General features: G+C 42.8%; 1 protein-coding gene across 1 annotated transcript in view; it reads right to left on the reverse strand.

Moving 5' to 3' along the window:
- Positions 1-11,212: 11,212 nt before the first annotated feature.
- The window catches only part of VWA8 (von Willebrand factor A domain containing 8), a 181,202-nt gene continuing 175,643 nt past the window's right edge, over positions 11,213-16,771 (reverse strand). Inside the window, exons 43-45 of the mRNA XM_068929726.1 lie at positions 14,828-14,926; positions 13,376-13,614; positions 11,213-11,615 (exon numbers count right to left, since the gene is read on the reverse strand). Coding sequence (XP_068785827.1) covers positions 11,507-11,615; positions 13,376-13,614; positions 14,828-14,926 — 447 coding nt within the window. The 3' untranslated portion in view covers positions 11,213-11,506. The remainder of the gene's footprint in view (positions 11,616-13,375; positions 13,615-14,827; positions 14,927-16,771) is intronic.

Below are 16,771 nucleotides of genomic sequence, written 5' to 3' on the forward strand. Positions count from 1 at the left end.
CTAGGCCTCCAATGAGGACATGGAAGGAGATTTCTAGGCAAGTTTGCTGAAGTGATGACTTATGGCCTGTATCTGGCTTCCAGCTAGCGTGGCAGTAACTATCCTGCCAGATGGTGGGCTGCATCAGATTTTCCACCTAGGATTGTAAAGATGCTGTCATGATAGCCCTAGCAGAGGCAACCTCTCAGGCACAAAGAAAGTCTTTCTGTGGCACATGAACATTTCAGAGCTGTGATTTTTCCTGTACCAGAAAGGACAACACTATTGTCCAAGGGGAGCATCAGAAAAGGGGCTGCACGAGTAGTGTCATTGGGAAAAGGAAAATATTTCTGTTCTCTTTGAATGAGAAAATAAGGCTAGCTGGGAATTCATTGATGCCACAGAGAGCAGCTGCGCTGCTGTGGCCTCGTGTGCACCCGTTTGGCATTGGCCTGCCTGCATAAGCGTGAACACTGGGGTCAGGTTTAAGGCTGTCACCTCTTCTGGGATTTGCGCTTCCTAATGTGATTGCTACCTCAAAATGTCAACTTCCGGCTAGGTTGCCCAATTTGCTCATGCCTCAGCCCTACAAGCATGCTTGCCAGTGTTACCTGCATGCTCCGACCCGTAGCATCAAATCTCTGCTTAAACTACAGTCTTTGAGTCAGGGATTTAGAGCAAATAAACTGATGAACTTAAGGTCTTGTCTTTCCTTTTGCATCCTGCTTGTTACCTTGAAACTGTGCTACATCAAAAGTGGGTCATGTCAGAAAAATGGGGTGGTGGGGAGGACTATGGCAGCCGTATCTGATGCATGGTTTTACTCATTTTGGCAACTGGTATGAGTTCTGGTTAAAGAGAAGTTGCAAGGTACATGTTCCTTTCCACTCACTGTGATAGCACTTAAAGAGGAAGCCAAGTTTCAGCATTCCCTATTTACCCTTGGTTCTGCAACATAGGAGCAGCAACAAACATGAAAGGTGTTGTGGAGAGAAGGGAGAAGGAGGGATCTGCAGAGCAATTCCAGATAATTATGCTGGAAAAATATTTAACCATTTTGTTGTATCAAATTTCCACTGCAATTTCTGCTGCCGAGCGCAGAACTCCCAGGCTTCCCATTAAAATGGCCTTTGTCTTTCACATAAACCAAAAGTGGTCCAATTCAGCTGACAGAGCGGACTCCTGTGCAGACATAGCTCCCAGCTGTGGGAGGGATGGGGCAGGAGAGGAGCAGCAGTCAGGATCACGGGCTCTGTCGGTGGAGTGCGAGTTGTACGGGCCAGCGGAGAGGACATGTCCTTGCCCCTGCTAAATCTGTATCTGGTCTTTCCTTTTCTGCACTGCATGAGCAGGAGAAGGGGGTGAAGCAATGCTTTAACACTGCTCCTTCATTACTGCTAATTATCTATTGGGTGGGGACAGCGTGTGCAGTACTACGCAAACAGCAAGTCATGTTCCTCGCTGCAGGATGCCTCTTTGTAAATCACAGGCTGCTCGTGCAGTATATGAAATGGGAGCATCCCTGTGACTATCAAATTGTACTTCTTGGGGAAAAAAAAAACTGTTTATAATTCTTATTTTGGAAATTGTAATAGGGGACCTTAATAAAGTAAACCCAATCCAAGCTGAAATACAGCTGTTGATACAGATTGCATGGAGCATGTTTTAGTCATGACAAAAGCAAAAATATATGGGATTACATTCCCCGTATCGCTCTCTCATATAACACGGTTTCCTAACCAAGTAATGCTATTTTTGGACTTTGTCCAAACCACTGTCTGCACGTAATATTGTCATCTAACTTAGAGAGCCCGTCCGGAGAAGTTACCATAAAATACTTGTTAAATGATTAGAACTGAGAAGACTGTTTCCAAGAATGGATTTTGTATCAAGTCCTGATACGAAAAGGACTTTTCTTTTTTCCTTTTTGTATTTGTGAGTTGCATCACATTTATAGGTGCTCAGTGAATATTTCTACCCTCAGTAACAGATTCCAGGGACTTCTAAATTTTGGCTTATGCTAGAAGGCACTAAATTACGTGCATTTAAGAAGGAATAAAAAGACAGAATTAGCATTCAGGGAACACATTCGTTTTAGTCCAGCCCCCCTGCCGCCACTTGTCTGATGATGTTAACAAGCCTTAATTCATCCTGAACACGTGCCCGGGGTACAGAAGGAATTTATTTTCTGTACATTATTGATGAGGATGCTGAAGCACAGAGATTAAGGCCAATGAGACCATAATGAATCAGCTGAAGTGCTGACTTTAAAAGCAGCGTGGGTTGCCCAGCTACATCTGCACCCTCTGCTGTCGGCACAGGTATTGAGAATGAGTGGTAAAACTTTCAGAAAAGCAAGAAAGGACCAGACTTTGTGCAAGCGCTGTCTTAGTGCCCGCTGCTGCTACAGCAGCTGAGCTGTGGCATTGCTCCTGCAGAGCATGAGAACACAAGTTTGGCTCCCAAACCCACTGTCCTCACAACCTGCCAGAGTGTCCCCTTAGGCCATCAGACAGGTAGATGTGAGATGGGAAGCATTTTTCCCTACCAGCACTGTTATATAGAAAACACCTCGAGGTTTGCCGCTCTCCAGAGAGCTGTTTCTGAGCCTCCTGTAGTCTGGTCGCTATTCTGAGGGCAGCCTTGGTCCTCATGGTTCCTGTGGCAAGACTTTTGAGCCTCTGTCTCGGCCACAAAGCAGCAGCATCTCCGTCCTGCTCTCCCAGCTGAATAAGCCTACCCGCAGAGCCTCTCATGGCTTTAGGTTATGGTTTTTATTGCAGGTAAAGTTCGAGGCTGCTGTGATCTTGCTTGGTAGATCTTCCCATTGCTCCTCTACCTGCATGTTTGCACTTTTCTCTTGTCCTTCCTTGTAGTGACCCCTGCACTCGAGATAAGCCAGTTCAGGAAGCGGAGCAGGCTGAAAACTAATAATTTGTCCTTTTTTCCCTCCCCCCTCCCTGCCCATATGGTTGTTTACAAACTAGGCGAGCTCCAGTGCTGGATTATACCAAGCCGATGGGGAAGTGCAGCTGTAGACAGCCATGGTCAGGCCTTATTCCCAGCTCTACCCAGCTCTGCTGGAGCTGCTGCTCTGCCTGGCCAATGCAAAACCTTACGTGGCGGCTGGGGAGCGCAGCGGTGAAAGCTGCGATGCCAGGAGCGGTTAGAGACCTGTCAGTTAATAATTTCCTTCCTCCCCTCTTCCCCAATACTTTTCAGATCATCTCTAAATAGCATGCATTAACCTGTATAAATAACATAGCATTAGGTAAGGCCTAGTTCTCCTGCCTCTATTTGCTGAAAAAACGTTACTATATTAGACAGTGAAACAGGAAGATGATTTATAATTTAGACGAGTAATGGATTTGACATTTCCAGCTATCAGTATACTTACAGTGATTATGTTTTCTCTTGAATCAGATTTTCCACAGATGTAGTACGGAGGGTACAGAATTTTTCTGCATATAACCAATACCAGATGTGCAGATTGAAGATGTTGTGATTAATGTTAAGGATATCTGTTAAATTTTTGTATGCTTATGTATGCTGTCAAAAGCTAGAGAATAGCTATTCCTGGAAAAATAAGTTATTCAAGTTTATAATGCTGTCCTAATCTTTGCAAATATAAGGCTCAAAGTATTTTGGATTAGACAAAACTTAAAAAAAAAAGAAAAGAAAAAAAACCTTAATCCCCCAAAAGGTTGCATTGTATATTGGATTATATCTCTTCTTCAAATCTTCCCACATACACTTATTTCCCCAGAAAACGTGGTTTAAAACATTTTGTTCGGTGATGCTGCTGTTTACATTTTCACATCAATCTCAAAAGCAAAAGCACTTCTTTTGAGTTAGGCAATTTGTTACTGATTTATTTTGGTGACACTATGAACTCTAGTTTTCTTAACTAGTTTTAAGACTGAACAACAAATGTAACTTTTCAGTGCTTGCAATATCAGAATGCGTTTTTTTTTTTTTTTCCTCAGACCTGCTGGTACAGAATAGATACTGTACATCACAGTTTTTAGTGAGCAAATTTTGCAAAATGACACTCTAAAATAAACTGTTTATGAATCAGTGCATGACCGGTGAGAAAGAGAGACACCTCTTCTCCTTTTAAAGGTTAAAGTGTCTGCTGTTAAGGCCTGGCTCCTAGAAGATGACCTTCTCCAGTTAAAAGGTTTGCTTTGCAAGCGTGTTTTTTCACTATAAAACTCACACATTGTTCAGCTAGAGCTGACAGATCATCAGCAGGCCCAGGGAAGAGCCCTGGTCGCCTCAAACACCTACACAGAGTAGGTGTCCTGAAACACTTTTCCATCATAGCACAGTCCCTTAGGGTGTGGGAGGCATTTTAGCTACTCAATTTAGGAGGGACTTGCCTTCTCCAAAATGCTCAAATGCTTTGGGCACTGATATCTATCATTCACTAAATATAACACCCCGACCAACAGTCTGTAGTTGAAGACCTTACCTTGCTAAGTTGAACTTACCTTGGGGGATGTCCTCAGCGCCGTTACCGTTCCTTGTGCAGAAACAGAAAGGGAGAAATATTGACTTTCCTTTTCTAAAACGTTCAGTATTAGCACAGGGGAGGTTGGCTGCCCTCCCCAGAGGCTGGCAGAAATAGGAAGTGAAAAATGCAAGGCTGACTTTTTTAGGCTAAAATAGACATACTCCTTCTGCTCCAGAAGCAGAACTATCTAGGAGCTAAACAGCAACTTTCATTACCGTTACAGCACGCCAAAAAGCTTACCTGCTAACACTGGAACAACTTTAAACAAGCTAAAATGCCAGCCTTTTCTAACATAGAGTTTCTGTCAGGACTGACAGATAATCATACAACAATTAACGTTTTCAAATTAGCTTTCTGGATTCAATATATGGTTAGGAAATGCATTTTTATTTCTCAATAAATATCTTTTACATTTGCATTTTTATGGGAATGTTATTTATTAACAAACAAGATAATGTGCAAGAGCCAACAAAGCATAATTGCATGTTTTCTTCTGTCAAAACTGTTTGAATAACTGTTTTGCAATAATTAAGCATATGAAATTAATAATTTGCATCTCCTTCCTGTATCTCCAACTGGATAGCAGCTTTGTTTTGTTTTTTGCATATTATACAATTCCTAAATCTTTTGTCATATGTTTGTTGGCTTGAATATTACAATGGCATGTTGGAGCAGAAATTAAGATCTTTATTCTTCATTTTGCCAGGCTAATAACTCCAGCATCACATTCACAGTCATGTTTCACACTGAATGTCTGTAAAGAAAAATTAAAAAAAAAAGTGACTGCTTGAGTCAAAGATTACCAGTCCCTCCTAACTCTCCTCACACTTCATGCTAACATACCATTTTTACATGCAGTCATGTGAGGCTGCTTATGCTTTTAATGTTTATTGTGCCTTGTTCTGACTAAAAACAGATCTGTCTGGGCTTTCTGTACGTTTCTTTCCACTTCTGTTAAGCAGTAATCCTAAATGACTGTCTAATAGTACTAACCAAATATATAGTTAGCATTAAATATCTAAACAGACCTAGATAAAAGCGTGCATTATAAGAGGCAGTTAAAATTACTTAATGTTGATTTTTTGATAGCATTCGCAAAAGTCAGGATCCACTCCAAGTGACAAATCTATTCACTGGGTCAAGCAGAGCCTTTCCATAAAAACAGATGAGCTTGAAAGTGTCAAAGTAAACTGTGACAAGAGATGAAAAATATCTTACTATAGTGAAGGGTGTAATACACTTCCAAAGGAAATGATAGTGTCAGAGAATGCTGGTACATGTACAGCAAGAGCATTCACTAACGCAGCCGTTAATTAAAGTGCTGACACATTACTCAAGTGTTTTACTAATGAAAAAATGAATGCATATGAAAAAGCTCAGGGACGTGAAAGAAGACTGTTTGCTCAGTTCTTGTAAGCTGAGCAGTGAAATAACACTGTTAGTCCTTGAGAGACAGGAACAAGCACAGCTGCTGTTTTGACTTCTCGGTGGTAGTGAGGAGCATTAAAGCAGGTGAGAGATACACAGTGCCCAAGGAAAAATTCTCACTGAATTTTCACAGAATCACAGAACCGTTTAGGTTGGAAGAGACCTCTGGAGATGATCTAGTCCAACCTCCCTGCTCAAGCAGGGACCTCTAGAGCACATTGCCCAGGATCACATCCAGACGGGTTTTGAATATCTCCGGGGAAGGAGACTCCACCACCTCTCTGGGCAACCTGTTCCAATGCTCTGTCACCCTCACAGTGAAGAAGTGTTTTCTCAGGTTCAGATGGAACTTCCTGTGGTTCACTTTCTGCCCATTGCCTCTTGTCCTGTTGCTGGGCACCACGGAGAAGAGGCTGGCCTCATCCTCTTGACACTCCCCCTTCAGATACTTGTACACGTTGATGAGATCCCCTCTCAATCTTCTCTTCTCCAGGCTGAACAGGCCCAGCTCTTGCAGTCTTTCTTCATAGGAGAGGTGCTCCAGCCCTCTAATCATCTTGGTAGCCCTCCGCTGGACTCTCTCCAGGAGTGCCATGTCTCTCTTGTATTGGGGAGCCCAGAACTGGACACAGGACTCCAGGTGAGGCCTCCCCAGGGCTGAGTAGAGGGGCAGGATCACCTCCCTTGACCTGCTGGCAGCACTCTGCCTCATGCACCCCAGGATCCCCTTGGCCTTCTTGGCCACAAGGGCACACTGCTGGCTCATGTTTAACTTGTTGTCCACCAGCACTCCCAGGTCCTTCTCTGCAGAGTTACTTTCCAGAAGGTCAGCCCCCAGCCTGTCCTCGTGCATGGGATTATTCCTGCCTAGGTGCAGGACCTTGCACTTGCCTTTGTTGAACTGCAGGAGGTTCCTCTCCGCCCAGCTCTCCAGCCTGTCCAGGTCCCTCTGAAGGGCAGCACAGCCTTCTGGTGTGTTAGCCTCTCCCCCCAGTTTAGTATCATCAGCAAACTTGCTGAGGGTGCACTCTGTCCCTTCCTCCAGGTCATTAATGAATATATTGAACAAGACTGGGCCCAGGACTGACCCCTGGGGGACACCACTAGCCACAGGCCTCCAACTTGACTCTGCGCCATTCACCACAACCCTCTGAGCTTCCTTTGGGGAATCCATGCTGACTACTCCTGGTCACCTTCTTGTCCTCCACATGCTCAGTGATGGCCTCCAGGATGAGCTGTGCCATCACCTTTCCAGGGCTGGAGGTGAGGCTGACAGGCCTGTAGTTTCCCGACTCTTCCTTCTTGCCCTTTTTGAAGACTGGAGTGACACAGGCTTTCTTCCAGTCCTCAGGCACCTCTCCCGTTCTCCAGGACCTTTCCAAGATGATGGAGAGTGGCCTATCAATAACATCCGCCAGCTCCCTCAGCACTCGTGGACGCATCCCATCGGGGCCCATGGATTTGTGGATGTCAAGTTTGGACAAATGAACTCTAACCCAATCCTCCTCCACCAAGGGAGAGTCTTCCTTTCTCCAGCCTTCCTCTCTTGTCCTCAGGGTCTGGAATTCCTGAGGACTGGCCTTAGCAGTGAAGACTGAAGCAAAGAAGGCATTCAGCAACTCTGCCTTCTCTGTATCCTTTGTCACCAGGGCACCCGCCCCATTCAGCAGCGGGCCCACATTTTCCCTAGTCTTCCTTTTGCTCCTGATGTGTTTGAAGAAGCCCTTCTTGCTGTCCTTGACATCCCTTGCCAGATTTAATTCCAGAGGGGCGTTAGCCTTCCTTGTCGCTTCCCTGCATGCTCTGGCAATGTCCCTGTATTCCTCCTAAGTGGCCTGTCCCCTCTTCCACACTCTGTAGACTTCCTTCTTCTGTTGGAGTTTTGCCAGGAGTTCCTTGCTCATCCATGCAGGTCTCCTGCCCCCTTTGCTGGACTTCTTCCTCAGAGGGATGCACTGCTCTTGAGCCTGGAGGAAGTGATGCTTGAATATTAACCAGCTCTCCTGGAGTCCTCTTCCTTCTGGGGCCCCACCCCATGAGATTCCCCTAAGTAGGTCCCTGAAGAGGCCAAAGTTAGCTCTCCTGAAGTCCAGGGTGGCAGTCTTACATATTGCCCTGCTCCCTCCTCAGAGTATCCTGACCGCCACCATCTCATGGTCCCTGCAGCCAAGGCTGCCCCCAACCTTCACCTCTCCAACTAGACCTTCTTTGTTTGTTAGTACAAGGTCTAGCATTGCACCTCTCCTCGTTGGCGTCTCCACCACCTGAGTCAAGAAATTATCATCAATGCTTTGCAGGAACCTCTTTGACTGTTTGTGCCTAGCTGTGCTGCCTTCCCAGCAGATGTCAGGGTGGTGGAAGTCCCCCATGAGAACCAGGGCCTGTGATCGTGAGGCTACTTCCAGCTGTCGGTAGAAGGCCTCATCGATGACTTCCTCCTGGTCAGGTGGCCTGTAGTAAACCCCCACAACAGTGTCACCCATGTTACCCTGCCCTTTAATCCTTACCCATAGGTTCTCAACTTGCTCTTCATCCACCCCTAGGCACAGCTCCATACATTCTAGCCGCTCCCTCACATAAAGAGCAACTCCACCACCTCGCCTTCCTGGCCTGTCTTTCCTGAAAAGCACGTAGCCACCCATGACAGCATCCCAGTCATATGAACTATCCCACCATGTCTCTGTCACTGCAATGAGATCATGGCCCTGTGGCCGCACACAGATCTCTAACTCTTCCTGTTTATTCCCCATGCTGCGTGCATTGGTATACAGGCATTTCAGAGAGCCAGTCAAGCATGCAAGCTTCCCAGGAGAGGTGCAAGAGGAGCCTCCATAGCCTCTCTAAATTTTAACAATTTAGAGAGACGCTGTCAGGTCCAATATGGTCTGCAATGAAGCGCTGTTCAAAACTAAACCAGAAAATCCTCCTTCCAGACTAAAAAAATGACCTTTTCGTTAATCTCTCCTCCCTTCCTCTCAAATTTGACCAGAAGCTGCTTTCAGATCCTTGCAATCGGGCTCCCTGCAGCGGCCGGTCTGCAAATGCAGCCGTATCCTGTGGCTCCCTGAAACGGGAAGTGAAACACAACGGGGGTGTCTTGAAAGAAAAAATAAAACCAAAGGAAACATGAACAAGTACTGTTAAATAGTGTGACATTAAATACCATTTACAGTGATACTCAGACTGAAGGTTTTAAATGGAATTTGTTATTGCACAATCATCTCTTTTAAATAACACAAATTTTTACTATAAAGGTAACAGTTTCATAGTGTAAATAGATGCAAAGTGAGGAAGTTTATCCACACAAGTAATCCAGAGCGCATTCAGTACTTGTGACTATAATAACATTTTTCCTTTTTAAAGAACTGCTAGTGATAAAATTGGAGGTGCTGAAGGAATTACTACATGTAAGGACAATTACTAACAGAATTATTAATACGTCGATTTTTTATTGCATTTGATACCTCAAAATGTATGTACGATGCCAAGATACTTATATTTTGACCTGCACTTCCGTAAATAGCTCTGTGTGTGCGTGTGCATGTATGTATTTGTCGCAGCCAGGGATAATCTTCCCATCGTTCCCCTCCCAATTCCCTTCTCTCTAAACAGGAATTCCATCTTTAACCTCTTTGTTTTTATGTATATAGTTATTCCAACAATATAACAAACCTTTGAAAAATGCCTTCCGTCCCCTCATGCCATAAGGAGTTTTGAAGCTGTCTAGGCAATCAAAGCAACGTCCGCTCTGAGTTTGGGTTATCTCTGCAGTTCAGTCTGAACAATTATTTCACAATATTTGGGCAAGACTTATTGTTACATGAGGTCACAGCCTACAGCTGTTTCCAAAACGACAGTGCACTAACAAGAACACCAATGCCCCAGAAATTCAAACACTTCCTAAAAGCAGGACATTTTTGACACTATGGCAAAGACTTTTCAAGTTACAATTCTGAATGCCTGTCCTCAGTTTAACGAAGGCAGAGCCTCTGGAAATGAAGTGCATCTTCTGAAACTGGAAATTATACCATGTCTCATATTTTGAACTGCTGGACACTCCTGGCATTTATACTTGTGTGGAAGTGAACGGGGTAACAGGCTGCTACAGGACTGACATAGTAGCAAATGGCCATTAGAAACTTAACCCCTTAAACCATGGATGGTTGTATGTAATAAGATCGAATTGATATGTCTCCTCCCCTCACAATGCAATTTGAGCAACGGCAGTATTAAGAGAAATATTACAAGAGAAGTACCATAGTTTCTCCTTTCTTATTTTTATGAGCACTCTTGATTTTTTTTCTAATCACTTACCCTGAAATTAGTTAATATGAGCAGAGAGTATTAGTGATGATGCAGAGAAACACCAGCTAGTTAAATGATGAATTCAATTCCTCAAGTATTTTTGTGTTCCTGATGCACTACAAGATATCTGTTCTTTAGGATATAAATAGGGATATCTCCTCAGGGACAAATCAAACACCAGCCACCTGAATTCTAAAGTAAGTCTTTATAAATGTCCTGGATATTAAAGAAATATCCCAACACAGATACCTTGCTACAATGAAAACACATTTTCTTTTTCTCTTCCTTTAGAAAAAAGCTTTAATACCTAGATATGCCCTCCAGACGGATATTCAAAAGACCCAAGCAAGAGTATAAAGGAGCTCTAGCAGAGTGCTAGTGACTTTTTTGTTTCCCCCGTCTAAAAGGCACCTCCAGCCTCTGGGGTGCCGTGGCCCTCCCGGGGACTCTGGGCAACGGCGAAGCGGGATGCCATCCTCTGCCTTACAAAGGACATACAGAGGCACTTCACTCCTTGGAAATAGTGGCAGGTGTGTCTTAAGACCCTTTTGACCCTTTCCCCTCATTTTTCACCAGCAGAGCTGAAAGAATCTTTTTTACTATTATTTGTTAATTCTTCTTAACAGCCACTTTCTCTCGATCTGACAACTCTGAGTGCCGTGCCTTATCAGATAATGGATGTTTACACGGCGACGGTCTGTGTTTCCAAACTGCTCCACTGTTCCCACCACCCAGCAGTGAAGTCCGGGTGCCGACCAGGACAAGAAAGCACCCGCGCAGGAAGGCAGGGTTTCCTCTTCGACCAGAGCAGTCCTGTTCAGAATTAGAAAGGGAATTAACTATCCAGACATGTGCACACAAAACACTGAAACAGATGAGCTGGCTCCATCTTGTATAACGTTATCTAACCCCAGAGGACCAAGGGATGCTATTAATAAAACAGGGTGAGATGATAGTGCAGTGCTGGCAATACATCAGCCAGAGTAATGATCACAAATGGTCCTTTATTTATTTGTCCCTCTGAAAAAACATTTGCTCTGCAGCCATCCTGAGTTGCACCCCAGCCCCCCTGCAATTCTTTGAACACCCTTTTATGTCAGTTGAGAGCTTTGTGGTGAAATTTTACAGCACAGCCACCGTGCAGATTTGGGTTGGCTTTCTTGTTAAAGAGCAGCAGGTACTTTATTAATAATGGTGTTTATCCTCCGCTTTAGGGTTCGTATCCTTGGCGGGAGTGGATTTCTTCTTTGAATTCACACGTCACGACCTCAGCGATGGCTAGGCGCTTGACAGCATGGTAGATGTAAAGATCTGCTGCAAAATCTGGGGAATCTGCTTGGTATCCATGGCAATAAAAGACCGGCCTGCTGGTAGTGTCCTCTGCAACCTAAGGAGCAGAATGAGGGGCAAGAAAAAATTACCATTTCAAATTACCTTCCCTACAGCAAGCCAGAGCTCCTTAAGAAAGGATGCTTTTATTTTTGAATACCTTGCCAATACATGCCATTCACATCGCTGTCACTGTGCAATTAAAGGCTTGGGAAAGCAGCAGCGGGAGGAAACACTGAAAGCAGTTATGTCACACAGGTCTTTTCAGCAATACAATTCAAGTGTTTTTAAAAGAGATTTCTATTCAGGTCTTATTTCTGATGTGTAAAAAATCTGGTTTTGATGAAGGTACCAGTGACCCAATAAGGTACTGACATCACCGATTTTCAGAGGGCAGCTGGAAATTTTCTCTGCACATGAGGATATTTACTTACTCTAAACATACTAGCATGTTTTGATTGAACCTTTAACACTTTCATTTCAAAATGTCCAGTGAGTCTAAATGCGCTCTTTGTATTTCCTCTTCTAGATCACAGAAGATTAGATGGAAAGATATTTTTCCACAAATATTAGCCTGACACATTTTTATTCGCGGCTTACGCCCACTAAAAAAAACATAAAAGATGTACTTTACAAAATCCACCTCTCTCATGTCCAGTCAGCAGGCTTGGAGTTTATTTTTTCTCTGCTTTTTAAACAAGTTTTAGTTTGTACTCCACAACATTTTTCCAACAATAATTTAAGTGTCACTTTTAAAGGGAATTTTTAAAAAGCTGCTACAAGGAATACTCCTCTCCTTCCCCCACACCAGTTACAGGACAGCTTTGTCTAATGCTGCTCTTAGACATACACAGAAATGCATTTCAGTGACAGCATTGTGTGCATTTTCCATACCCAGTGAACTAGGCAATTATATGATCTCTTCTTACACAGCAGGGTATGGCCAATTTTTTTTTTCCTCCTAGCAGAAATAAAAAGGACACTCTGTAACTACAATGTTTCAAAATGGATTCTTTTTTAAGGCATAATGCAGTTCTGATGTATGGACATGCAGATACGACTAATGTTTGCTCTGCAGCTGCATCTTTCAAACCCTTTCTGATTAAAACTGCATATTGAGTTCCCTTTGAGCCTTGACTTATCCTGCTCTAGTGAAAAGACTCGAACAGAAGCAGAAAAGGCTCTGTAAACATTTGTGGTTGTAAGAGCTTTTGCATCTAGTGGTTGTTGGTGGATGTGGAATGTCACTTGGGACAGAATTTCCTTTTTTTCCCCTATGCCTAAACAATTCACAGTAAAATTATGAACTAGGACTAAAAATAGACTCTCCAAAGAATATAGGTCTCTGAGTCCTAATGCAAGGGTAGCATCTGAGTCAGATTTTCAGCAATTCTAAAGGCCATTAAAATCCGGCTTTCTCTCATTCCAGTCTCCTTGGTTTTCTTAGGCTATTCACACACACTTAAACCTCATATTGGGAAAGGCCAAAGGCATCACATCTCAGCCGTGTTTCTGCAGTGATATTACATGTGTGAGCAGTGCACGTCTTGCTGTGAAAGAAGGGATTCAGGTGCTCCCTTTAGATGCTAAGAAGGCTCTGATCTAACTTTCCATAAGGGATGTCCGCAAGGGCCCATGAACCAACGTCCTCCCCAACACAAGTAAAAGCTGTAACTCCGCTTCAGTAGATTAAAACCTCAGCGCAGAACATCAGCAGGGGGCAACTGTGCCTAGCTACACTGTAAGTAAAAGCAGAGTTTAGCTTCATGATGAGGGGAAACAGATGAAGTTATATTAGGGATTAACAAATACATTTACCTATCTGCTTGGTCTCCTAAAGATCCTATGAATATGGCAAAAGCATTGACTTGAGCATTGGTGGTCAAGGCCTGGGCAAACCTTGATGGTAGAATACCGTATCGCTCAAGATTCGCATCACTCAGGACGATAACAAAATACTCATCAGCATCTTCCTTGGCGATATCCTGAATGGCATGCTCTGTCCCTTCCAAGGTGTGGTCTCCGCTCATGCAGAACTGAGAGTGGGCATGCATGATCTGTGTGCACAACATAAGCAAAAAGGAAAGAGGTAAGATGACCTTCTGAATAAACATTCATTTCAGCTGCCACAAGGGGAATCAAATATTCATTTATGCTATGCTAAGCGAAGCATCTTCCGAAATGTGGACAGTGCTCCAGATACTACAGAACATGTAGCTTTTTATATACAACCTGTCATTTTTAAAGATAGGTATCACTTCTTAAAATACAGCGGGCCAAACAAAACCTACACATGAATAGAGTTACACTAGACCCTAAGGAAGGTAAAATACTTTGATCAACTGCAGTTTGAATAGCTACATTCCTATGTATTTGAGGAAGAAAACAGGGCTTAGCTTCCTAATAGCGTGACCAGCTTCCATCTGTTTTATCAGTTGTACTGGACTTCTAAATCCTATTAGTGTCACAGTTATTACCAAATAGCGGACTCCTGACAGTGGCAACAGGTTTTTAAAAATGCTGAAACATTTTGTTTGAGCTTTTATGAAACAGTATGAAAGGGAGGAGGAGCAATGCACTGTTTGCATGGACGAAGCTATTTCCTACACAGATGGTGAAGAATTTTAGACATTAGACAATCCTGTTCTAATCTAATCTAACCTAATCTAACTGCTAATCTTTTAAAGTTACTCTTTGAAGGAAGCTTTAATATACAGTACCAAGCTGCCAGCCACGTAAATCCTGCAATATATTCACATTTTCTGCATTCCGTTGCAGTAAAATCTTGAGGAAGACACTACTTTGCAACTGGGATTTAACATGCTTTAAACTTAGCATTCACACGCTTTCCTACTGCTACTGTAACATACTACTTCTTCAAAACGCCAGGCAAAAGCAATGATCTGGGATCACTCTGCAGTTTAAATTAGCCACTTCCACACTAATAATATCACCATATGATTTAGGTGGAATGTATATCACTGCATAATGTTTGGAACTTCCTTTATCCATTGACAGGTGGTCAAAATGAGGAATTTATGACAGCAGTCCAGAAAAGGTATGTCTAGCCTATTTTTTGGCAGTTTGCTTTATACCAATATCTCGGAAAGGTTCTAATTCAGCCTTCTACAAAACCACAGATTTTGCTTCCTTCTCTTTCTATCACCTTCCTCTCCCTATGAATTGCATTCTGTGACCCACATAAAATTTTATCTTTGAAGTCATGAATCCTTAATTATTCAGCATTACTTATCAATCAGTAGGATTTACCTTAAGAATCTCTAATCTTTGCTTATTGTTCTTGGGAACTTTGTCACTCCCAACCAAGGTGATGTTGAAGCCATCTCCTGAATGTCCCACAATATCATACTGCAAGAAAGAAACTTAATCAGTCATCTGTTAATCATGAATGACCCTTGGGTTAGAATGACACAAGATAGATCCAAAGCAATTTGCTTTCAATAACAACAAAAAAATACTGCTCACTGCTTATGAGCTGCTGAAAGGAACTAATTGCAATTTCTCACTGACATGCAAATATGGTAGAGAGAAATTGCTAAAATAATGACATTAAAGAACAGTTACTCATTTCTGTGGCCTTATTTTTTACCTCATCCCACCAACTGCAGAGTGATGATGCACAGGATCAAGACCTTGCCCTTTCACATTACCCACTCACTTTTTTCAAAGTAGCGATTTACTTTCTCTCCGGTCTAGCAAACAAAAAGTGGATTGTTCAAGAGTAGTTCCAGTGTTTGAAGAATTGTTTTTGTAACCTCATTCTGCTCTGATAAAAAAAGTATTACAAGCTTTTAAAAATCTGTACTCCTTATTTTTGTGCATAATAGATCAAAATCATTGCTAAAAGTATGTAGAGGTGAATTCCAAGAGTATCTGTACATTTTCAAAGGAGACAGCCTGCATATCATTCTCCTGTGAAAGATGCTGCAAAAATCACGTGTAGAGTTCTACTGGTTCAAATATCCTTCTGAACAACTAACATAGTATTTTGAAGGCTTTTGTTTACGTGAGATTTTTATCGTCATTACGTGAAAAAGAAGACAAGCTGAGTTACCCCAAGGTCCTGGCCTGCCCTTTGTGCTGTGGATGTAGCAATCACTCCAGGGAGAATTCATGAATAGGACAAAAGTGGATTTAAGTGCTCTCTATACCATGTAACAGAGGACAGATCCTGAGCCTGGAGAGATCCGAGCTGGCAGTTCCCTGGTGTTTTGCAGCTAGAAGAGACCTGCCACTGGGAATGTGCATGAACATGCCTGAATTTCACCCAGACTGGCTGGCACAGAGATGTATTTAGTTGATAAGAGAGCCCTTATCCAATATTTTGCCCTTCTATTATCTTTTATTCAAGTAATGCCTAGAAGTGCCTGCCAGGATCCTTGTCCTTTGTCGGCCCATAATCATTTGGTAAAAGGTGGGTCCTGTTCTCAGAGTCCTCTTTTTGGTACAGGGGGTGGTACGGAAGACCACCTAATTTGCTACAAGCTAGGTACTGGACACTGGATAAATGACACTCCTTATTAACAAAGCTCTTTTTATTTGTTTCCATAGCCCTAAATTACTTAAAAATATATCAAGAGAGCCAGTATAAGAAAGCTGTAGCAGCTGGAACAATATTTTTAAAGATGACACCTCCCTCTGCAAAACAGTAAACGTGCCACATACTATAGATTACTTCACCAAGGGTCAGACTACTTTGTGATAGCCTCACAAAACCCAGACTTCCTTCCCCTAGGAAATCTTCCCATGTACTCCCATTTCATTCTGTTCTGCTGGCTTTTCTAACTCCCATTCTTCTCAGCAATTCCATTTCTTGTATCTGCTACTCAGCATCATGTAAAGCTGCCTGTCTGACACACAATTTCTCTTAAAAACACATTTCTTCTGAAAGTTAAACCTTTCCTCACCAGTAACTTCTTCAGGCTCCCCCTTTCCTGATGAATATTTACCTGTTACTTACGTCTTCCTAAAACTGCCAGCTTTCCTAGATAAAGTGGTAAATTTAAATACGTGAATTTTGAGAACAGTGCTGAGGTTACATTCAACATACTTTGGAATTAGTACAGGAACAAAATCAGAATATGAAATGCAGAAAAAGAGTGTGTATGTGTATCGTTTCAAAAACTACAGATTATTCAAACCAAAGGAACTAAATAAAGAGGTGGTTAAATGGAGCAGAAAATATGCAGTGCT

Source organism: Struthio camelus, chromosome 1 (assembly GCF_040807025.1).
Source record: "Struthio camelus isolate bStrCam1 chromosome 1, bStrCam1.hap1, whole genome shotgun sequence".
Classification (NCBI taxonomy): Eukaryota; Metazoa; Chordata; class Aves; order Struthioniformes; family Struthionidae; genus Struthio; species Struthio camelus.